Source organism: Rhipicephalus microplus, chromosome 7 (assembly GCF_043290135.1).
Source record: "Rhipicephalus microplus isolate Deutch F79 chromosome 7, USDA_Rmic, whole genome shotgun sequence".
In the NCBI taxonomy this organism is placed as follows: Eukaryota; Metazoa; Arthropoda; class Arachnida; order Ixodida; family Ixodidae; genus Rhipicephalus; species Rhipicephalus microplus.
Genome location: NC_134706.1, coordinates 54,205,206 through 54,229,272, shown reverse-complemented (window position 1 = coordinate 54,229,272; position 24,067 = coordinate 54,205,206). Strand labels below are relative to the sequence as shown.

At 49.7% G+C, this 24,067-nt stretch overlaps 1 protein-coding gene across 2 annotated transcripts in view; it reads right to left on the bottom strand.

Moving 5' to 3' along the window:
- The window catches only part of LOC142766937 (uncharacterized), a 94,815-nt gene that overhangs the window by 18,181 nt on the left and 52,567 nt on the right, over positions 1 to 24,067 (bottom strand). Inside the window, exons 6-7 of one of the 2 annotated variants that reach the window (XM_075868129.1) lie at positions 22,569 to 22,736; positions 6,175 to 6,321 (exon numbers count right to left, since the gene is read on the bottom strand). In XM_075868129.1, coding sequence (XP_075724244.1) covers positions 6,175 to 6,321; positions 22,569 to 22,736 — 315 coding nt within the window. The remainder of the gene's footprint in view (positions 1 to 6,174; positions 6,322 to 22,568; positions 22,737 to 24,067) is intronic. The other variant, XM_075868130.1, reaches the window with a different exon arrangement.

The window sequence follows — 24,067 nt, the reverse complement described above, 5'->3', positions numbered from 1 at the left end:
CGGGTAATGCTGCCTCCTAATCTGTAGTGCTTGGTAATTTCGTTGTAACTGAACATGCGGTCTCTCTCCGCACGCGGGCTCCGCGTCATTCCTGCCCCTGCTCGGCTCGCTAACTCTCGAGCTAGGGTGTGTGCGGTTTCATTGCCCGGGAGGGAGGAGTGGGCGGGCGTCCATATAACATAAACGTCGCGCTCTCCGCGAAAGTTATTTAAGATTCTTAACGCCTCTTTCGAGACCCTTCCGTTAGCGAAGTTATGAATCGCGGTTTTAGAATCATTGATTACGACGCTGGCCCTTGTGGACGCAAGCGTCAGCGCTATGGCCGTTTCTTCAGCGATTTCCGAATTTCCTGTTTTAATGGTGCCGCTAGCAAGCAGGTGGCCCGCTTGATTTGAAGCGACTATTGCCATGTGTCGACCGTCTGTATATTCGGCTGCATCTACATATACCACGTCCGCGTCATGTTGAAACTTGTTGTGCAGTGCTCTCGCTCTTGCATTCCTCCGCTCCCGGTGATGTTCGGGGTGCATGTTTCTGGGTAACGGAGGTATTATGATGCGCTCTCTGGTTTCTTTTGGGATATCGTATTTATTGCCGCTTTGGCCAGCGTACGTTATTGCAAGTTTGTGCAGGATGTGTCTTCCCGTGTTGCTTTGCGCGAGTCGTTCATATTGCGCTATCATATGAGCCTCAATAAGTTCGTCTAGCGTGTTATGCATTCCTAACGCTTCGAACTTTTCGTTAGACGTGGTGATCGGTAATCCGAGGGCTTGCTTATATGCTTTTTTAAATATGCATTCTATCTTTTGTTTTTCCGCCACTTGCAACTTGAGGTATGGGGTCACATACACTATGCGGCTGACGACGAAGGCTTGGATGAGCTGCACTAAGTTGTGTTCTTTCACGCCGTAGTTTTTGTTGGCGATTCTTCGAATCATTCGAATGGTTTGTTGGGTGTTGTTATCCAGGAACTTTATTGCTTCCCCGTTATGTCCGTTCTCGGATATTCGGAGTCCCAGAACTCTTATGTGTTGTACCTGAGGTATTGGGTAACCTCCTGCTAAGATTGTGATGTTGTGTCGTTCGTGAATGCGCTTGCGACCTCTGCTTGTAGGTCTGTAGAGTAATAACTCCGATTTTTGAGGAGAGCATTTTAGGCCATTGTTCTCCACGTATCGCTCTACCGTATTTACTGCTTGTTGTAAAATCTCTTCTATGTGACCGTCGCTCCCGCCCGTCACCCATAGGGTGATGTCGTCCGCATAGATACTGTGCTGAAGCCCTTCGACGCGTTCCAGCTCTGAGGGTAAACCAAGCATCGCCACGTTGAATAGGAAAGGGGAAAGCACCGAACCTTGTGGTGTTCCCTTGTTGCCTAGAACGAATTCTTCGGATTCCGCTTCCCCGGCCATGATTGTAGCTTTACGGTTGGTGAGAAAATCTTTTATGTAATCGTACACTCTCCGACCTACGTGTAGGTTTTGCAAGTTGCGCAATATGGCCTCGTGGGTGACGTTATCAAATGCCTTCTGCAGGTCAAGGCCCAGAATGGCTTTTGTATCCAGGGTGTGCGTTTCGGCGTCTATGATTTGATTCTTTAGCTGCAACATGACGTCTTGCGTCGAGAGTCTTGGTCGAAAGCCGATCATGGTGTGTGGGTATAGCTCGTTGTCGTCCATGTATCTGACGAGACGCGTTAAAATTACTTTTTCCATGAGCTTTCCAATGCAGGACGTCAATGAAATGGGCCTGAGATTTCCGATGAGCGGCTTTTTGCCCGGCTTGGGTATTAATATGATTTTGGCGGTTTTCCATTGCTGGGGTATGGCGCCCTTCTCCCAGCATTCGTTTATGTACTTTGTGAGAGCAGTGACGGATTCGTCATCTAAGTTGCGAAGTGTTTTATTTGTTATACCGTCGGGACCCGGGGCGGACTTGGGATTGAGTCGTCCGAGTTCGTATCGAATCTCTGCCTCTGTTATGGAGGCGTCGAGGTCGACGTTATCCTTCCCTTCGTACTCTGGGAGTCGCGCCTTTGTGGTATCTCCTACGTATGTCTGGCGTAGCTCGCGTAAGAGCTCTGCTTCTGTACCTGCGTAGCTGTGTAGTATCCGTTGCAGGTTTTGTCTTTGTGTTGTTTTCGTGCCTTCTGGATCAAGGAGGCCTCGGAGAATGTTCCAAGTTTTGGACATTCCGAACTGCCTGTTCATTAAAGTGCACATGCCTGCCCACTGCTGCTGGGACAGCCTATTTGCGTAGTCTTTTATGTCTCTGTCGAGCGCGACGATTCTCTTTCTTAGACGCCGGTTGTGCTTTTGACCTTTCCAGCGCTCTTGCAGGCTGCGTTTTGCCTCCCACATGTGTAAGAGCTTGCTGTCCATTTCTTCCATTCCTGCCTCTTCGGGAACATGTTTGGTGGCTTTCTGCACGCTACGCTGGAGTGTGTCTGTCCACTTCTGTATATCTTCGATGGTCTCTGTAGCATCGTCCTCTCTTATCTTACGAAAGGTGTCCCACTCGGTTAACATTATTTTTCTACCTTTCTTTTTACGCGGACCTGCTTGTAAAATTGTGCATACAATGTAGTGATCGCTGCCTAGATTTACGTTAGTGTTGGTCCAATGAGGGTTGGATATATTCCTTATGAATGTAAGGTCCGGCGTGGTGTCTCTACTAACGCTGTTCCCCATTCTGGTAGGGTCTTGTGGGTTACTTATTAGCGTGAGCTCCTCGTGCTGCGCGTCGTTCCACAGGTTGCGGCCTTTAACGTTTTCGATGGTGTAACCCCAGGCGGCGTGTGGTGCGTTAAAGTCGCCCACGACAATCAGTGCTTGTCTGCCCGCTACGTTTAGCACTTTGCGGAAAAGCGAGCCAAACTTTACCTTTTGTCGTGGTGGACTGTACACGTTCAGCACAAACAAGCTTCCCTCCTTTTTTCGAGACGGGAGAATTTCTAGTAGGACGTGGTCTATGTTGCGTACGCCAGTATCGTGTTCTACAGCCGTTATATTACGATGTATCAGTGTGGTTACTGTTGCTTTTTCAGCTAAAGTGCTATATGATTTGTATCCTGATAATTTTGCGGTCCCCCCAGTTTCCTGGAGGGCGATTACATCTGGTGCTTGCTTGGTTTTTACGAATTGCTGCAGGTTACCCCGCTTACGACGAAACCCACGACAATTCCACTGCCAAATCGTGTATTCATTAGGCGGCGCCATGTTGGCTACTCGAGTTTTCTATGCAGCTGTTCTCAGCCGCAGGTGGTCTGCTGTACGGCTTGCTCTTGACCGGCCTCGCTCCTGCGGGTCGGGCGTCTTTCGAGACGTTTTCCAGCTGCCCTATCCTACCCTCGAGGGTGTCGAACCTCTGAGACATTTCATCTCGCATCTGCGTTATCTGCTGTTGTAGGTCCGCGCGCATCTGCATGAATTGCTGCTGTAAACCTACGAACATTTCCTGAAACATGCCTTTTACTTCTCCGAGTGTAGAGTCGCTTTGCTCATCGGCGTTTTCCTTTGCCCTTCGTTTATGCGGTGGCGTTTCTCCACTCATCGACGCGGGAACGGGCGTCGCCGGAGCTCGAAGAGGTGTCGACGCCCTAATGGGTGTTGGCGTGGTATGGGTCATCTCTGAGTGTTTTGGGTTCTTAAGCTTAGCGTTTTCTACTTTAAGCATTTTTACCTCTTCCCTTAGCGTCGCGTTTTCTCGCTTTATTTGCTCTAACAACTGTCTGATCTGTGTTATTTCCTGTTCTAAGGCGGACCCCGCGCGTGTAGGTGTAACAGCAGTGCCAGAGACCGCGTCTGCAAAGCTCACCTGTGCCTGAGTTTCTACCGCTCCTCGGCTGGATTGCAATCTTGACGTTGCCCTGGATCTCGATCGGGTTCTCTATCGGGTTCTCGAACGGGTTCTGGACCGGGTCCTCGACCTTGGTCTGCGACCGGGCTGCTTCCGACTGTCCCCCTCGTATGGTCCCGGGGGTGAGCCTTCTGTGCGATGGCCTTCTGATCCCTGGGTGTTCTCGCTCGTTGCTTTGCCAGCTCGTTTGTTGTAGTCGTTGATGCCGTATGGTGTTTCGGCCTCCGCTTCTTCTCTTCTTCGTCGCTCCCAGCGTCTTCGCCGGACCAAATACGGTATCTTGTACTTTGCCTTGCAGCGTCTGTCTCCCGTAAAGTGAGCTTGCCCGCATAGCTGACATCTTGCTTCACACTGGTGTTCTTGCGGCGGGTTGGCCACGCCGCATCCTCTGCATATTTTTTCGTCTGGGTTGGGGCAAACGTCCGCCCTGTGTCCCAGCCTCCCACATTCGTAGCAAATGTCAATGTGTTTTCTGTATAGCGAGCACCGGACGATGAGCGCTCCGTATTTCACGTATCTCGGCACGTGAAGTCCGTCGAAGAGCACGATTACATTGTCTGTGTTGCCCATCCTCTTCGCGTGTAATATGCTTGGGTTTCTTGCTGTCACTAGGTTGTCTATAATATCTTCGGAACTTTCCTCTTGGGATATCCCTCTTATGAGTCCCTTAGATGTGTTTTCCGGCGCTGCTCTGTAGGCGCTGGCTTCGTGTTCTTGCTCTCCCACTCGGATCTTCGTGATGGCTCCGTACCGCCTGGCTCGCTCTTCGGACGGCGTGCTGACGACCACGATGTTCTGCTTGTAGTTTATGCATATACTGTCTTCTTCTGCTGCTTCGCGACCGACGCCAGCGGCGTTTCTCAGGCAGCAGTATATGCGTGCCTGCCTGTGCTCCGAAACGCTGAGTCCTCCTCGTGGTCGCACGATCACTTTGTAGTCTTCTGCCGGTAGACGAGGAAGTCTGCTTGCATTAGCAATTTGTCGTATGGTTCGTTCACCTTTCCACTTGCTGTCCCCAGGCGCGCCCGTCGGCGCAGCAGCGTCTCTTAGCATGGTTCTCTTCGGGCCTGAAATCCCTCCAGATGTTTTCATGATGTTTCTTCTGCGGACTTCGCACCATCCGGCGTCGTTGGTAAAGTCCTCCGGTTGCATATCTTCTCCTTCCACGCTTACAACCTCCATCGTGGTGCTCCGATTCCGTAGAGAGCTTCACATTTGTTCAAGTTGCCATTGAATGACTCAAGCAGTCAGAAACAGGAGTTTTGCCGGAGCGCTTGCGAAACGCGGCCACTACCGGTGGCGTCTATGGTGCGTCCCCAATGAAAGGGTTCGCCGGGGGCGTCTGTTCGTGGAACGCGCGCTCGCGAAAGGGGACACACAATATGGCGTTTGCGATACCTTCACAAAAGCTAGTGCGTCATGCTACAGATTCCTAGCACCCCCAATTTTACAGAGACAGCAGTGGCACTGCCATCAAGAGCATCACCACTGAGCGCGTCTGCACGCAAACGGTAGACTATCCCGCTCAGTATTGAGTGCTTGCGGTGATGTTTTTGCCACTGCATGCCGCTTCCTTATATACACGTCACATCGTCGTATTTAACGTTGACTAGTAGTGAAAATTGGGCAAATTGGTACCCAGCGCTTGTCCTGTGTCTTTCTACTTCTCTGTCTTCGTGTTTTGCGCTGTTCACATTGAAAAATGTATTTAACGTTACTTGTCATATTTTCTTTTTCTTAATCACTCTTTCGGGGATAAAGAAGGAGCCTTCTGATAGAAGGAACTTTCTGAAACATTTTCTGTAAATATAAGATGTTTTCTTCCACTACCACAACGAAAATGCCGGAGTCACACAAGTGGGCTACACGAAACAAAGCACGTGAACCCGTAGCTATAGGCAGCCATGTACAGCTTAGAAGCTTGCTTAACAAGTCAACACATTATCAGTGTTTCAACATATTGTTGTGCTCGAAATAGAGTAACTTTACGTAACGACACAATTTATTCATGGCTAAAAAAAAGCTCATGCGCACCAATCAATCGAATGAACGCCACATCGCGAGTTTGAAGTTCGGTGTAACTGCTCTTTTAGTACGTGTAGTTCCGTTCTAGTGGCAGGTTTGATGCACACCAGCGAAAATGTATGGACGTGTCAAAGCAGCTTCTAAATATATCCGATTTACATCTTGAGGCACTCAACCACAAAATTCTAGGGTTCTGCCACTGAAAAGTGTTACGTGTATTCATTGAATGGCAAATGCGAATTCTGCACACTGCACCGTGACCTCAGCACGCTTGTTCACGCTCCGGCTTACCTTGTGAGCCAGGGTGTTATCATTATCGTAAATGTAGTACCGTGAAGTGACGCTATTAGCAATCAGGACACTTGTCGAGTCAATGGCTGGTAGATAAGGAAATGGATCATTTAGCTTCCACGTGCTCAAGTTGACACCATCGCAAGCCTGCAAAATGAAAAGAAAGATCACTTCATATTAACTAAGTGAATGAGGATGAGTGGGCGAAGTTTCTAATTCAAGTAACCATGAACTTCTTTTACACTTTTCACTTGAACATGTGCATAAACTACTACCTTTGTGTACAGTATATACAATGGTGTTTTATTGGTCGTCATAAAGGTCAACTCCTCGAGGGCCTCTTGCGGGTGGGAGCGCTTTGACGACAGTTTTTCTCCATGGCACAAATAGAATGTGTGATCTGTGGTTTATTGTCATCGGCGTCATCATCAACTTCGCTACATACAGTGGGTACCTTGCATGTGCTGTGCCGGGATGGCTGAAGCGTCATCGTCATCGTCATGGCCAGATGATGGTAGAGATAGCTCGACCCTAACAAGCTTTGCCCCTGAAAAAGGACGGCTGCTGGAGCTTACCGACGCTGGGTCTTATTTGCTTGCAATGCTACTGTGGTGGTCACGTTTCGCACTAACTTCACGAAACAAGATAAATACGAATGATACTCAACGTGTGTAGAAAACAAGGGACATGATACAGGAAGAGGAAGCCAACCTTCGAAAACTATATATCCTTTTGTGACACAAAATTAAAATATTTCTACGATTACGTGTACTCTTACCAATCTGCCGAAGAATTCGCAGGGTGTCCTATGCAGTTGCCTGATGACTGGGGTGAAGCATCCGTCAGTCCGTCTGCGCTGAGGCATCCGTTAGTCCGTCCGTCAGTTCGTGCGTCTGTCCATGCGCCCGTCCGTCCGTGCATCCATTCATCCATGCATCCCTACATCCGTCGATCCGTTCATGCATCCGTCCATCGGTCATCTGTCTCTCACTCCGTCCATGCGTCGGTCCATCCATCCATCCATCCATCTAGTGAACACTCCAAGTACAGCCATCTCGCCATATTTTCATGATACATTCATCATTTAAAAGTACCATCATCCAGCAGACATTCTAAGGACTAAGCGAGGGGTGGCATGATCGGACTAGAGGATCGGCACGCACGCACTTTCCTACGCCCTGCGCTTGGTGTCTAGTTGCCAGATTTCACCGTTTTAGCATAGAAAAATATACTATATAAAGAGTGGCCACTGGAGCCTTTTCGCGGCCCATCAAGAAAGGGTCTGAGCAATCGCTAGATGGCGCAGCCATCTTCGCTTTTACCCCTTTTTAAAGATGTGTAAAAGCTTCTTCAGGAGAACAATAAATACCCAAGTTTGGCATTAATATAATTATTAAAAAATATTTTTGCAAAAATAAGATTTATTAATTCGCGCAATTTTTTATGTCTGCTCCACATCATGTCCCGATGAGGACATCTAATGCTTTACAACAGAAAACAGTAAAGTATGACTAGAAAGTGTTGTCTTTCTGCATTTGTTTTCCACAAAGAGTCCATGTGGTTCCACGCATGTCCATGTGGCTTAGATGTGCTGTACACGCATTCCCTTCGCAGAAGCGTGGGTGTGTAGCCTGATTCCACAACTGGCGCTCGACTAGACCAGAAACGGGATGACTCATTCCTTGTGAGGTGAACGAACGGCCGACTCTGGCCAGGATGAAGGCGTTTGTGCCCTACTCGGGCTACCGCTTTTAAACGCCGCGAAGCATTTCTTATTGAAATTCGGCGACTTTGAGCGTATCTATCTATCTATGTATCTATCTATCTATCTATCTATCTATCTTGCCGCCTACGACTTTTAGCTCTCTTGGCTATTCTGATATTGGTATCAATACCAAACTTGGTATGACATAACATGACTGCAAGAAGAACATATTTGAATAGTCATAACATTAAAATCATGACACGTATGTCTAAAATAACACGATTTACCTTTCATGGTCCTGCTGCTCTTGCGGTTGTTCCATTTGCATGGCATGTGGCAAAACTGGTATGATATGACATGATTGCATGGCGAACACAAGCGAGAGACCTTAACATGAAAATCATGACATGCGTGTCATGTAACAAGATGGCTGCATGCCACGCTCATAATGCGCTCGAGGCAGTTTCGTTAGCATCACATATACCAAATTCGGTATTACGGTATGTGAATGGATGACGAAGGTATGTGACTAGTGCAAACATGATAATAATGAGATGCGTGTCATGTAACAACATGACTACATGCCACGCTCCTGATGCACTCGTGGCCGTTTTGCTGGCTCCACATATACCGAATTGGGTGTTACGTGACGTCAATAATGCTGACACGCGTGTCATATAGAGACATGACAACGTACCATGCTCATAGTGAGCATGCGGCCGTTTAGCTAGCTCCACATATAATAAATTCGGTATCACGTGATGTGAATAGATGACGAAGGTAAACGACACATCTAAGCTAGATAATCATGTCAAGGAAGCGTTGAACGGCATCATTTACCTCCACCTCGTAACGTTGTGCCGATTTTAATGTGACAAATAAACATTTCTCAGTTCTGCTTCGCATATCATCGATTCCCACTGTACGTGGAATCTGCCAATTTATTTACTTCCGACTTTGCTGACTGGTGAAGGAATGGAACTTTGTGTTTTTCACCACGGAGACCCTTTGAAGAGGCCCTATCAAATCGAAGATTTCCGAGAACCCCTTGAAGAAGCCGGCGTGCTCAAAGCTGTCAGTGGTATAGGGGCATTCCCGATCAGCCATGTCCGGTTTGACAAGTTTCACACCCGACGGGCAAAGGACACTGTTTTTGGCACAGATGGCTTACGTGTGAAAGGTGGATATTGTGCAATCATTGATCCTTGTAAGCAGTAAATTACGCTGGAGATTCACTGGGTGCCTTTCCACATCCCAGGAGAAGCTCTTCGAAAACCTCTGAAGGAGTTTGGTGAAGTGAAGGACGTGCGTCTTGACGAGTGACGTGTTCCTGGATTTGAGTTCGCAGAATCGACAACGCGAGTTGTTCGGATGGTCCTCAATGAAAGCGTGTCAGTCGAGGAACTACCGCATCTGTTCAAGTTTTACTACAGCTCTGTACTTGTCGTTGTGTCTGGACGAGCGCCAATTTGCCTGAGATGTCGAAGGCGTGGGCATATCAGACGTGATTGTCAGACGCCACTCTGCACGGGGTGTTGTGCTTTTGGGCACCTCAGGGAGGACTGTGCTAGAACGTATGCCAGCGTTATCGGCACGTCTCCTGTTGTAGACGACAGCCACGAGAATATTAGTGATGCTGACGAGGCAGAGACTGTGGTACCAATAACGGAAGACCGTTCTCCGCAACGTGGACCAAGCGGACAACCTGAGTGCTATGGGAGTTCGCTGACAGAGGCTGAGGTCACCGACGAGGAGACGACTGAACACCAGTGGTGCAATTGTATACAAATTTCAAATCCGGACGGAGGAGGCCTGTTCTATTGAGTAGCACGCGATTGGCCCATTCGAGCCATGACGAATGCTGTGACGTTATATGTGACGTGCGCCGAGGTGTCCCGTGACTGTATTGTTCCAGTTTTCGAATGAAGGCTAAGGAACAGTCGGAGAGACTGTCCGAAAGGAACCGTATGGATTGAAATGGCTGCTAGGTGGCATGGATTGGATTTAAATGTAAGGGCTTCGCGACTTTTCAGCATCCGGGCACTTTGACAACATGGCGCTTCCCGATGCCACGGTTTTTCGTCTCGCCTTTGCGGCAGTTGCAGCCGAGCAGAGACGACGAAGCGAGATTAAAGATCATTTCAAAAGTTCACTGAAAAAGAGTTCCGGCAATGTTCTCGTCTGTCCGAACGAACAGTGCGTAGCTTGTGCGACGAACTTGTCCCTATCATCGGATGTCAGCGCGCCAGTGGCCTTTCCACAGAGAGGAAAGTGTTGTGCGCTGCGATGTTTCGCCACTGGTTGCTTCTAGATGAGCATTGGTCGCGAGGAGCACATCGGCAAGTCTCAGCCAGCCATCAGCAACACTATCCACGAGGTGATGCAGGTCGTCATCACCGTGGCTGCTAGGCAAACACTGGCGGCCTTCGCACTGACAACAGCTGCTAAGGATGGGGAAAAGGCGGAGTTTGTGCTACGTGGTTGCATCCCAGGCGTGCTGGCGTGTGTCGATGGCACGTTGGTCACCATTCACAAGCCATAGGGATTCATACTGGACGACACGGTGAGCTTCATGTCCACAAACGGCTATTATGCCCTGAACGGCATGATCGTAAGTACCGTAGGGATCTTTTCTTACTCGCCCATCGGAGCAATCGTTCAGTTGTGACGCCAAAGCTGGAAAAAGTATTAATGCAACGAATAAAAAAGAAGCTGCAGAGAACTGGGTGCGAGCTAGTTGGTGGGTCGCAAAGCCTCGGCAATAATGGGTGGCAAGTGTTTTGTGCGTGAGCCAGTTGCCGTTTTTGTGCTGGCGTGCATGCGCAATCGGGTTGTGAATTTCGGAGGTAATCAGTAATATGGGCAGTAGACGTAGCAGGAATGTACACATGACAGGGAGTATTTCCAACACGAAAGTGCTTAGAATCACAATTGCATGAGCTGGCTTTGGCATTTACGAGTGTTTTTTTTCCAAGAGCAACGCGTAGGTTTTCACTTATTGATCATTCAGTGGAAGTCGTAGCCATGTGTACAGCAGAGGAGGGGTCATTGCCCCGCCTCCCCCCTGCTCAGTGCGGTACGTCCTGTGTTTCCTCCTAAGTGAAGCTTCTTGTACCAATGACTGTACTAGTACGCATTGTTTTCTGCGTATGCATAGAAAAAAGGGGATTTATTTTGAGTATAAATGCTTTACTAGTTTATGTACAAGAGTGGACTGTGTGTAGAGTCGACCGTGTAGAGTGAATAGTAGAGTGGACCGTATGTCTCGAGTTCTTGCCGCTAACGTTGGCAGAGGGTCGGCAGTGCGTGTTTTGACGTTGGGGTCGACGCAACACAGACTTCAAAGTCATGCGGCGTCCGACGTGCCGGTGTGAATAGATGCGCCTATGGACGCGGGGGTGCGTCCAAACAACGGCGCCACGTGCACGGTGGGTAGTCGGGTACATGATAAGTGGTGGGACATTGCGTCGGACAGGCCAAGTAGGCGCTTGCGCTGTCTTCAGGGCCGTGACTGCAACTTGTCGCTGCGTATCACGGCGGCTCAAAAGGTGCCAAAATGTGTGACGCCAAGCACGTTGTCGTCGTCGACGTAATGTCACGGGTGGTAGACATGTATGTGGCATGGGCGTCGTCGCTGTTGTGACACACGAGCCGGCGTTGTGAACACGCGTCTGGTTGTTGCCGTCCGGCGTCAAAGGCTCCGGGGAATGGTGGTGGTTGAACCCAGTCTGCCTGGGCACGGCCGGAGGGTTGCACAGGACACCTGTGCTCGTGTGATGACCTGCGGTAGTCCGCGCACGAGCGTTGGCGTGCAGGTCTGCATAATTGATGGCTGCCTCTAGCCAACACCCCCTAGATTGCTACACCACAGGCGTGGTATGCCTCGTGAACCCTGTCGGAAGCGGACCAGGCTCGTCGTCCTCAAGCGCGTCAGTCATAATCGCAGCATCTTGGAAGTTTGGCCGTGGTTGATTGATGGTGGCTTTAACTTTGGCTGCGGGAGACTGCGAGGATGATGCTGGTCGTTGCTGGCAGGACGCGCAGAGCGCTGAGGCTGGTAGAAAGTTCCTTTCTGACATCGGGGATGGTGAAGGTTCCGCGACCGGGAGGTGAATAGCGGGCGTGACAATGCCCGTAGTAGTGGTAGACTCCGGGGCATTCGGGGTTATTGCTGTCGTGGAGCTTTACGCGTCAGAGGTGTTGAGGGCCATTTAGGTCGGCCAAGAGCGGGTGGTGAGCATGCCTACAGTATCGTCGACCGAGGACGTTGAAAAAGCGTACCTCGTGGCTTACTGGTCGCATGCAGAACAAATGCCGTGTACCTCGTCAGATGGGCAATCGGACGCGGGACTCGCGTCGCTAGTGGCCGGACGAGAGGTTGTAGGAGATGTAGCCAGAGAAGTAAAGTCTTGGTCAAGGTAGCCCTGTGGGCCGTCTGGTACCGCTCGCTGGGGCGGAGGGGAAACCTTGAACTCGCGGCTCCCCGGAAGTGGGCGTTAGTTTTCACTGTAGCAGACGGGCGCCGCAGCGCAGAGGTCGTCGAAGGGTCGCGGGCTGGAGGACGACTCGGTGGCTAGATGACACAGCTCAACCGGGAAAGCGGCTGTGTCTTGATGCCATTGACCGCGAGAATGGCATCAAGCCGCATAAACCACGCTCGGGGATAGACTGCGTGAAACGGCGGAACTGGAGGGCAGAGTTGCGGAAGCACGGCAGCAGGCCGTTCTGCGACTGGCGTGTTCTCCGGGTCAACACTTTAGCGGCAAGAGAAGAGAGACGTGAGATGGCGTCGAAGGTGGCCGACGGGGCCGTGCCGATCTTGCCACTTTATTCCACGCCTGAAGCGGAGCCGTGGTGGCTGTCCACCTCCAACACTCCAAGTGCACTACCTTGTTCTAATCCTGGCGCAGCTCAAGCTAGCATCATCTGCGCGAGAGGCACGGCGCTGTGATCAAAAATGATGATAGTGGTAATGGCACTACACGCTCTTTTCGCCACGGCTGTCGCGATTGCTGCGGTTGTGAGCACCCTGGAGCAAGCACTACACAGCCGGGAGATAGCCCTGCTACTTCTGGTTGACTTGGAATCAGCATTTGACTGTCTCCCTCACGCTACGATCATCTATATGGTCTGTGCGCTTGGTGTGCAAGCAAACTTCTGCGCTATATTGAAGCCTTCCTCGCCAACCACTCCCTGACTGTACGTGTGGGGAAGGCGAACAGTACGCCCCGCCCTGTCACCACCGGAGTGCCACAGGGAAGTGCTGAGCCAGTTTCTAGCACGACACCCCGAGTGCCTTCCCCAACACGACGTCTTCACTGTTCGTGCTGTGAGATACATGGACGACATCGCCCTGTTTGTGCGCGGTCCCACGCATTGCCTCTTCAGAGTGCGTAAGTGTCGCCAGAACACCCTAGATGCCGTTGCAGACTTCCTGGATAGCGTATGACTACACATCTCGGTCGCCAAAACGGAGGCGTTCTTTGACCACTCACGCGCCAGTGAACGGCGCACCACGCGTCCCGTCACACTCCACGGTGTCCCGATCTTATGGAAGACCCACGTTCGCCACCTAGGTCTCACTTAGGTGGAACTTAGCACTGACACATGTGCGTCGTGAAACATGCCATGTTGAGGGTACCTGTTGAGCGGCGGCTCTTCGCACGAGGAACCGGATGCCCCAGCTCCTTTACGATTGGCACCTACGAGGCCATGGCGACGACGAAGGTGCACTACGCGTTACCTCTGTGCATTTTCCACCCCATACGGTGGCATGCCATCAATGCTGACCATCGCCGAGTGCTCCACATGTGTCATAGACTCCCACGTGGCTCGAGAGTCACGGCCACACTAGCGGAAACAGGCACCTGGCCGGTGTCCCTCACGGGTAAACTGCGCGATCACTTCCACATTGAGCACCTCAATCGTGCACTGAACGGGGATTCCATCCTCTCCCAGCTGCATGCACTGCCTGACTCACATGTCGGATCTCTATTCGACACGTTCGACTCCACGTGGTGGACATCGTGGTGGACAGTTCACACGAGATTCCTTCGTGGCCACCGCCTCACCGAAGAGAACTTACTACGCATTCTTAATGTGCCACGTTCACTACATTGCCTGCGCTCACCCGTGGAGCAAACGCGATGAAACTAAAGTAGACAACCTCATCTGAAAATGCACGAAACGAGTACTTGGTCTACCCCTGACCACAAGCACGCAGCGCCTGCTAGCCCTTGAGGTACATAACACGTTCCAAGAAATCACCGAAGCACAAAGAATGTCCCACCTCATACGCCTGTCTTCGACAGCTGCGGGTCAGGAACTCCTCTCACACATAAGTCTCCCTATCCCAACTCAAGTCAACGAACCAGAACTGTTACCGCCACACCTCTACGCTAAAATCACAGTGCTACCCTTCCTCAGGAACATGCATCCGGTGCACAATCAGACTCGAAGAAGGGCACGCGCTCAAGCCTTACTAAAAGCGGCCAACCTACACGCGACAGACGTGGTTTTTGTAGACGCCGCTAAATATGTGGACGTGGACAAACCCTACTTTGCAGCTGCGGCAGTCGCCCCAGACGGAACAGCTCTTAATGCACCTACGCCCCGCTGCGGTGGTCTAGTGGCTAAGGTACTTGGCTGCTGACCCGCAGGTCGCGGGGTCGATTCCCGGCTGCGGCGGCTGCATTTCCGATGGAGGCGGAAATGTATGCCCGTGTACTCAGATTTGGGTGCACGTTAAAGAACCCCAGGTAGTCCAAATTTCCGGAGCCCTCCACTTCGGCATCTCTCATAATCAAATGGTGGTTTTGGGACGTTAAACCCCACAAATAAATCAATCTTAATGCACTTACCTTAAAAACACAGACAGCCTGCGTGGCTGAACAAGTTGCCATTGTCCTCGCTCTAGCACTCCCTCAGCGCGACACAATATTTACCGACTCTATACCCGCTGCACTGGCATACCGCTGCAGTACACTTTGCCAGGCGGCATTAAGAGTTCTAGCATCTGTTCAAATAACTGTAGACAAGCACATCCAATGGTTCCCGGGTTATGAAGGGATCAATGATCAACCAGGGGTCCCCAACGGTAATGAGCTGGCCCATAACCCTGCGCGTGATCTTACGTGCCGCGGGGGGTCGCGGTCTAGCTCACTGGCCGGGGGCACCAACACGCACCGGGAGCCACTCCTATCATATCACGAAATTCGCTCGCACTATAAGTTATTGCGAAAGGCATTTCTCTCACCTCACTCAGCACTGAATAAAGCACAACAATTAACGCTTCGACTGCTGCACACGCACAGTTACCCCAGCACCTATATCTTCAGCAAATACCTCCCAGATATAAGGCCAGAATGCCCCAAATGCCAAAATTCAAGGTGCATTTTAAGTCACATGCTGTGGCAGTGTCCCGTGCTAAACGCTAGCTTCGGATCCCCTGCCATCGAAAATGACTGGATCAACCACCTCAGGAGCCCCGACAGGGCCCTTCAACACCAGGCCGTCCAGAAGGCCCAAAAGGTGGCTGGCGAGCTCCGACTCCCAGTGCCCACGGTGGAGCCGCCGGGCTGGCCCCCGCAAGGGGTGCCCAGTTCCTTTCAGGACATTTAATAAAGTTTATTCTTTCTCTCTCACCGAAGAGTGTCACTCCCCATTGGTTTTGAGCTCCCACGAGTACGCTCGAAACGCTCCATCCCAGCTTGTGCTATTGCCAGGAAGCCGCCGTCGAATGGACAAGGATCTTGCCAGACACAGTTTTTTACTCACGCCTCCGACCTACAATATCGCTCTGCGGCCGCTGCCTGCACGGCACCACAGCTGGCATTGAAGCGCCAATGCCGGCTCGTCTGCCGCACCTCATCCACCATGGCAGCACTGGTAGGCACCCACCTTCCTGCAGACCTCATCAGCGAATACCCGGAAGTCTCACGCTTGTCTACCTTCACGGTCTCGAGATGTGCCCTCTGCAAGCTCACCAAGGAAGTCTGCGCGTCCACATTCACACAGCGTGTCACGTTGTCGCTGCACAGCCCCTGCACGATCAATGCTGTGAGGCGTTCCTTCAATGAATTCCGTCACACGTTGGCATCGCAGGGAACGAGGCTGCCGATGACCTGGCAAAGACAGCGCACGACCCCTAGGTTCCAGTGTCAATGAGCGCAAACTCCACGGACTCAGCGCACCGATACCTGCGGCGCGAGCTCGTTCGAAGTCATCCAGACCAACGTACGGCCGCCGGTAGAGTTATTGTATATTTGAAGTTTGAAGTTTATTTACTAATCGTTGAAGCATAGATCTTCATCCAATGGTTTAATGGGAAGGGAGGGGCGAAAAGGCAACGAAATGCTTAACAATATGCTACCTACGCTACCTAAAACTAGCATATACATTATCTACAGTATATACAGTAAGCGCAATCGACGCGTAGGTGCCACCACCGTCTCGTTTTAGCAAACCGTTGGAAACACTCGCCTTTCCGTGCAAGCGTTGGATGGTCAGCGCCGCGTGGTAAACGCTAGGGTCCTTAACATTACTTATGTATGCCTTTTCTAGTAAAAGGCGCACATGCAGAGTATAGACGTGTTGTTATGGTGCCCCAGACACGCACAATAATTGCTTTTTAATCGACAATTGCACAAGTATAAACGCTGAACCTTGAGCAACACATGTGGGCGCTGCGGATGGGGTCAGCCACTTTAAACACCCGATGCTGTTAAGAGTGGACAAAGAGACACATACACAGACAGACAGACAGACAGACAGAAAAACAGACAGACAGACAGACAGACAGACCAAAATTTTGCTATCGTCTTTTAAAAAACCTTGGCGCATCTCTCTCTTTCCTGTTCAGCCCTCTCCAGTTAACGCGAAACGCTCACGCGTTCCTACAAGCAGCTGGGACTGTCGTCTGCTCCAGTGGATGACATTCCCAGCCCGGTAGGATCAGCTCATTATGTGCGCTCAGCCCTGTGCACCGTCCTCAATTTCATCGAGGTTGCGAAACTGGCCGACCGCCTCTAGACCACGCCAACTCAACCTGACGGCGAGAAACTTTGATATGTGTTTCTCTGTGTATTAAGCTGCCAGTCCTTTGTTGTACTACCCCCTCCCCCAACACCCATGCCTCTCGATCCCCCCTAATTTTTTCTCTACCTTTTTCCCTTCTCCCTCAAATGTCGTGGTTATGGTTAGACAGTTGCTGCATCATTTAACCCCACCCTTCACCCTCCTTCAATTCAAGAATCTCTTTTCTGCCGGCCCCTTTACCGCACCTGCGCCACCTCTCTCCGTCTGTCGGCGAGAAGAAGTCGCGAGCCAGCCCAACGCCGACTAAATTTCAAGGCCGAAAGGCTGCCGCAGTGACGTCAGAGGTTGGGGACCCAGTTTCCCAACTGAGCATGCTCAGTAAGACTTTTTTTCCACATCTTTTATTCGGCCCAATCTAGCCGCAGCAGCTGCGAGAGCGGGAGCGTTGGTTCTCCTAAATTGTGAACTAAACACAGGCTTTCCGCCGCGTTCGCTACGTAACTGGGCCCCCACCCCCTGACGTCACTGCGGCAGCCTTTCGGTTTTGAAATTTAGTTGGTGTTGGCCAGACGGTGCACGCGCTGCGCGCACCTCAAGAATCTCAAGACGCTGACTACGAGGACAGCGGGCCGCTGCTTGCCGCACAACCGCTCCGACTGGTGAGACGCCATTACGGCGTGCTTCCCGCTAGTGTGCGCGTGCCTTTCCTGGCTGTCGCCGGTGTTTCGAAGGTTAACGAAGCCGATGAAGCTCGCGAATGGCGATGTCAACACCGATGAGGCGCGAGCCAGCGAAGCGTAACGCAAGTGTTGGCACTGGAAGACCAGCGACACCGACCAGATGCGAGTTGAAAAAAACCATCGCGTTCGAGAACAGACATCAGATTCTACCCAGGCGGCGCTGCGAAAAACGCCGCCACCAGCGCCCCCGTCACCGCACAGGCCATAATTGAGTAGGGAACAGAGATCCGTCCGCAAGTGAACGTGCATAGGCTCTCCTCTTTCGTTAGTCTTGAGGCGCGGTTTCCTGAAAATCAAGGACCTGGCGAGCTTCTTCCTTTTGTCCAAGCTCGCTTCATAAAAGTAGGAAGCTCATCAAAACAAAACGCGGGCGGAATGCAAAATATGTTTGATTTATTTCGGCGTGCTGCAGGTAGCAATTTTAGTGCAAGCGAGCATTGCATGATATCGAGCTCGAGGCATGCACTGAACTTAGTCCTTACACAAACAATCTATGCGATCAGTGGTGCGAAGCTCGCTTCACCATCCACGAATGACCCTGGTTATTTTCGCTTTGCACTTGCATTCTTGCTTGTGCAGTTGCTTGCAGTTCCTTGCCGTGCATTGAAGTGTTTGATTACGCATGCTGAAAGGTTCTGTTGATGGTTGTCTTCCGTTTGTATATACTGCAAATGTGGATACAGGCGTGTCCACTTTCTCGGTGTACTACGAAGGCAGAACCGATACCTCCGAGATAGCTCCGGTAATGCCGGAGACCAACGACAAAAAAACTATTTGTGGTCGCGATCAATTTGAGATTTACATCTATAACGCACGTGTTCACAATTCCTTGTTAAAGCCGACCCCTAGAGCCTTCAAAGCCGTAGTGTGGGCAATGCTGTGTGGTGGCGATAACTTCAGACTATTGATGGTTGCAGCGTGTGCGATGTTTATCGTGGCTGGTCGTCACCTGTCTACAGTTTCCCGTCGCGCACCGCGGTCAGAGAATCTGTTAAGCTTCATAATCGAACTTACCATTGTTCTCAGTCAAGGCTACTCAAAACAATGAGAGCAGACCTACATTATCACACTTACTCAAGCGAACGGCTGCGGAGAACGCGAGTATTCGCATACCCCACATGTTCGCAACGACCTGTATTTAGCGCTCTCGCCATTCTGCTTTGCGAAAGCTACGCAAATGAGTAATGAGACTAGGACCTTCTATGTCCGTGGCTATTCTTGACGCATTAGTAGCGCATACTGGGGTCTTTTTTCGCAGAGCGCGGAGCTAATGGCCTACTCTTATTTTCGCCGTCGTTTAGGTGAGTCAAGCTGCAAGCACTTCACGGTTGTACAGTGATGCGACCATCTAGCGGAGATAAATCCGTAGCTTTTTTTCTGAGTGTTCAATGCGCAAACACATCTGATATTTAGCTCAATCATTGTGTCTTACGCTGTAACTGCACCTGGTTGCGCAGCAAGCTGTGCTAGGAAGTCGGTTCTGTACTACTCAAAACTGTGTAGACCGGTGGCGCTGCGTGTCCGCAATACTCGGCATAATTAAGAAGTCTGCACTAGAGATCTATCGAACTTTTAAGCAGGAAATCGCCAAGGAAAGAATCTGAGATAATACGCGGGATAGTTCTCTACTGTTTGAGGCCAGGACGGGTGTATTGCGAACCAAGACATATCGGGCCAAATACGAAGGGCTAGTCACGCTATGTAGTGCATGTGGAGAGGAAGACGAAACTGTCGAACACTTGATAATGTTCTGCAAAAGGCTTCGCCCTATAGTTCAGGATGATGGCGCAGAGTTTTTTAAATCACCGGAGTTTAGGGACAGGTAGGGCAAAATAGACTTTAAGCGAGTAGAATTAACTGAAGGAGGTTATCATATTGGTGGCTAAAGTCAAGGCATCAGTGAAAATTAAACCTTTCACTGCAAAGTACGAGTCCTCAAGCTCACTATTTAAAGGAAAAAAATAAATCTAGTTTTTGGTTCACTATGTATTACGGCTTGGTGGCGTTTGCCACCACCCGATCTCAAGGGCACAGCCATATCAATCCATCCATCCATACATACATCCATCCACAGTCTGACGTCTATACAGACGGCGCGTGCGGGTAACAACAAGGAGCGAGCCAAGGAAGATGAGCGAGAGCGTCTTTAACGCGGCCCGCCTACCATGCCTTTGCAGGTTAAACAAACCTTTACTCGAGTAAAGACAGAGAAAAAAATCTATTCTATCTGTATACATGGAGTATGTAAGAGGTGCGAGTGACCCTTCGCGAACGCTAGGTGGGCTCCTTATTGCAGAAGCCCTTTGGCGTCCAACGCGACTTAAGGCTCGGTTGACCAGGGCTTTCTGGCTCGCCAGGTTGGAGCAGCCGAGCAGGGCCGCCTCCCAGTTGTCCCGTGGTGCGGTTTATATTTACGGTGAGGCGAGGTGTTGACGCATGACCGCACCATGTGGAAAATGGTCGAAGACTTCTCAACACATTGCGGACATATTTCTGTACAGACAGAATCGAGATATTGAAAAGCTACCGGGTGCAACAGTGTTTTGGTGTAAAGGCGGATGAGTAAACACTTCTTCGCCTTTGTGAGGGTCTTACAGGGTTTAGGATAAATTGCATCGGTATATTTCAGTAATTTTTCAAAAACCTAAGGCCAGATTAGGTTCGAGATATATTTCGGAATGGTCTGAAGGCGTTAACCGCAGAGTGCGGGTGGCGGCGTCAGCCGTTTCATTGCCTTCGGAGCTCATGTGAGCTGGAGCACATATGATCCTTCAGGATGCGGGGGCCCCAACGTAATTGCTTTATGTAAGAAGTGGTGCGCCAGGTGCGAGACATACCGGCGTTGAATATTTCTGCCGGCCCATCTCGAGTTGCAATGATGACGCGCGAGTCCAGGTCTGTGGCAGCTAGCGCGATGGCAACTTCCTCCGCATACGTTATGCCCGGTGCTCTGCAATGTGAGGCTATTCACCACGACATTTTGGTGGGCTGTTGCAGCCGTGTACCATCCCCCATGGTGAGGACCGGAGGCGTCCACGAAAACCCCATGCTTATACCCATAGTGGCGGGCCAGTGACTCTTTAGCGCAAGGCGCCTGCCACTGTGGTCGTCACGTGTCATATTGGCCGGAAGAGGGTGCACGTGCAGGGCATATCTCCAAACTTCTGTAATTACTCGAGTAAATGCTACACCGAGTTTCACTTCAAACCGTCCTTCGATAACCCGCGTCGAAGCTTATTTCAACCGGTTCAACGCCGTGCGCACCGCTGCTGCTTCGCACCCCATAAGAATTAGGGTTCCCCTTCGAGAGATGGTTCATAGTTTTTTCTTTAAGTACACCAGATGGGATATCTGGTGCTAGTTTATTTCAGAGATCCAACGCATGGCGCTCCAGCGAGCATGAAAATGATGGTAGTACGTGAATTTGTCTAATATTAGTACTTTTCTCTGTCTGGCTTCGAGTATCTTGTAGCTACTGTGTCATGAGGCAAAAATAAGCAAGTTTAGTTATTGCACTTTGCCACCTTATCCTTTGAGGCTCACCAATTCAAATCGACTCACAAGGTTCAAGATGGTTTGTTCATTTTTTATTTGAAACAATAACGAACCGCTTTCAAAAACAAAACCATAATTTCGTTGCATGCCCACAAGCACAAAGATTAGGCTAATTCATGTACTACCCATTGTTACCGTGGTCGCTGAATGATCGCACCTCCATCGCCCCCTCTAGAGAATTTCAGGAAACTCTATGCGTTAAACTATCGCATGCCATGCTTTGGCTTCTGGAGTATCAGCTTCCTGCCGGTGTTGTCGCTTTGCTTTTCGTCAGCGTGAGTGTTTCACTATTGTTTTCATCTATGGCGAAAGAGAATTTGTGGTCTGGAACGCCATTCGTCATCGTCATTAGCGTCGTCATCGTCATGACGTAGAGTGGTCACATTGCATGTGTTTTCCATGATTACAGAAAGAAAATACGGGACATTGAACACACTTTTTCTTAAATGTCATCAGTGTCATTGACATCGCCGGACAAGTAACCAGCCTAGATTCTAAGGTGCTTCGGTTATAAAATTGTGGTTGACGACTTTGTAGATGCAGCTGCTCAATTCTAATGCCACGCCGAAACATGCTCTGGCTGGTTTCATCACTTTATTGCATTACTTAGTCCACCACTATCTAAAATTCACAAGAGAATCCCCAGTTTATACCTCCGAATGAACATTGGAACCATTGATGTAAGGAGTCTCAAACATGCGGCCCACGGACCTTTCACTTCCAGCCCGTGGCATCACGATGAATAAAGTTTTGAGAGTTTGCTAAACTGTGCGCAAATTATTTTATCTTTTATTGTAACTATAACACTTTGCTCGCGTAAGCAAGTGGCGTGTGAAACCAGGTTCTTCCTTTTTTTTCGTGGTGCATCCAATGCCGTCGCAGAGTTGAAACGTGACCGTGGAACGAAAACTTCATATTTCAGAATCGGTGCCGAGATTTTACTGACTGTGGAAAAGAGCGTCGATATGTTTTCAGAAACCTGACGTTGAATTACCCACAGGAATCACTGATATACGGGACATTAGGAAGGAGTTTTTTCAAAGGCCAACGTTACGTGACATTTCGCTCAAACTTGCATCCCCCGCACCCTGCCACCAGCTTCCGCGGACTTCACTGTCCCATCTCGTGAGCAAACTTGTTACTGTGGCCCGATAGGTGAGGTGAGTTTTAATACTATGACTGAGGTGATAGAGCTCCCCATCCCCTCTAAGGACTGGTGAAGAAGTACGGCACTGAAGCTTTTTTCTGAATTACGCCCCGGATAGAACCACGGCTTCTGCACACGTAGAGTGGCACAAAAATAATCAATGAGCTGTACGGTAAGCGGCACTGCTGTACAAGTGTTTTTGCTCACTCACCGTAACAGGTGTACCGTATTGCTCTTCCGCAGGCATACGTTCGCAGGGTTCGTATAATTCGTACTTGCTAGAAGGTTTATACACTCTCGCTGATAGCGTCGAAGCAATGGCCCAAGGCTTCCCAGGTAGATATCGCATCACGGATGCCATGTCTAATGCTTTTAAGTACTTCCAGTGCAAAAAAAGAGAAAATAACTAATTTCGCATGCTGTAACACACTCTGTACATAAAATGGCAAAAGACTACTACCTTCATTGTTACGCACAAAGTTATGAAATCGAGAAATAAAAAAATCACTCTGAGGCATATGGAACCGGCGTGTCACACACATGCAATAAACTACTTTGATCTTCTCAGACGATTTCAGTATTAGTTATCTCTGCTAATCGATGACGTCTAATAATAACGTCGTCAAATAACGTCATACAGTTACGTAACCACTTGCTACGGAAAGGTCGTGTGGACTTCTGAGCTGTAACTTGCAATAATACTGAAAAGCTTGCAAGAACCTGACAGCCTCACAATATCGCTTGCTGTTCTTCCAGGCAGGACTACCAACATAGTCTCCAAATGATGATTTTTTGTTGCGCTTCAGAAGACCAGACGAAGGCGATGCATGAACTACAGGACAGGTGATCAACAAGCCAGTCCTATAGTTCCTGCATCGTACGTCCTTATCTAGTTTCCGCAGCGCAGTAGCGAACGATACATAACCAACAACTAGTGCAATTAATCGTTCTGCTAATATTCACTCAAGTATTCCGCCATCAAAAATTCAGCCAAGTTACACAGGAAAAAGCAAGTTATAAATACGACAGGAGCTAATTGTAAAGTCATACGAAGCAAGCCTGGTTGCGAACACGTTTGTATACAAACACGTTCAACCCTACAAAACGCTGGTGTAAGACAACACGGCCACTCCAGGTAGAACAAAAATGGCTGCCTATGTCAGTGCTTCGCTGCAAAGATCGTCGAAAAACGTTGGTTTTCTGCCTGTATGATCTGCGTGAGATGTGGCGCCTTCTGGCAGTCCAGTGAAGAGAAGAAAGCTTTTAAATGCGAACGATTTCTTAGTGAACTTCAACGAGTTTGAGCGGATCTATCTATCTATCTATCTATCTATCTATCTATCTATCTATCTATCTATCTATCTATCTCTCTATCTATCTGTATATTTATCTATCTATTTATCTATCTATCTATCTGTCTAGCTGATTGATTGATTGATTGATTTGTGGGGTTTAACGTCCCAAAACCACCATATGATTATGAGAGACGCCGTAGTGGAGGGCTCCGGAAATTTCGACCACCTGGGGGTCTAGCTAGCTAGCTGCCTATGACATTTAGCTCTCCTGGCCGTTTCGATAATAGTATCGATACCAAACTTAGTGGGACATAGCAAGACTGTATTATGGCCATATTTGACTCGCCATAACATGAAAAATCATTACATGTATGTTAAGACTTACATTTCATGGTCCTGGTGCATTTGCGGTGGT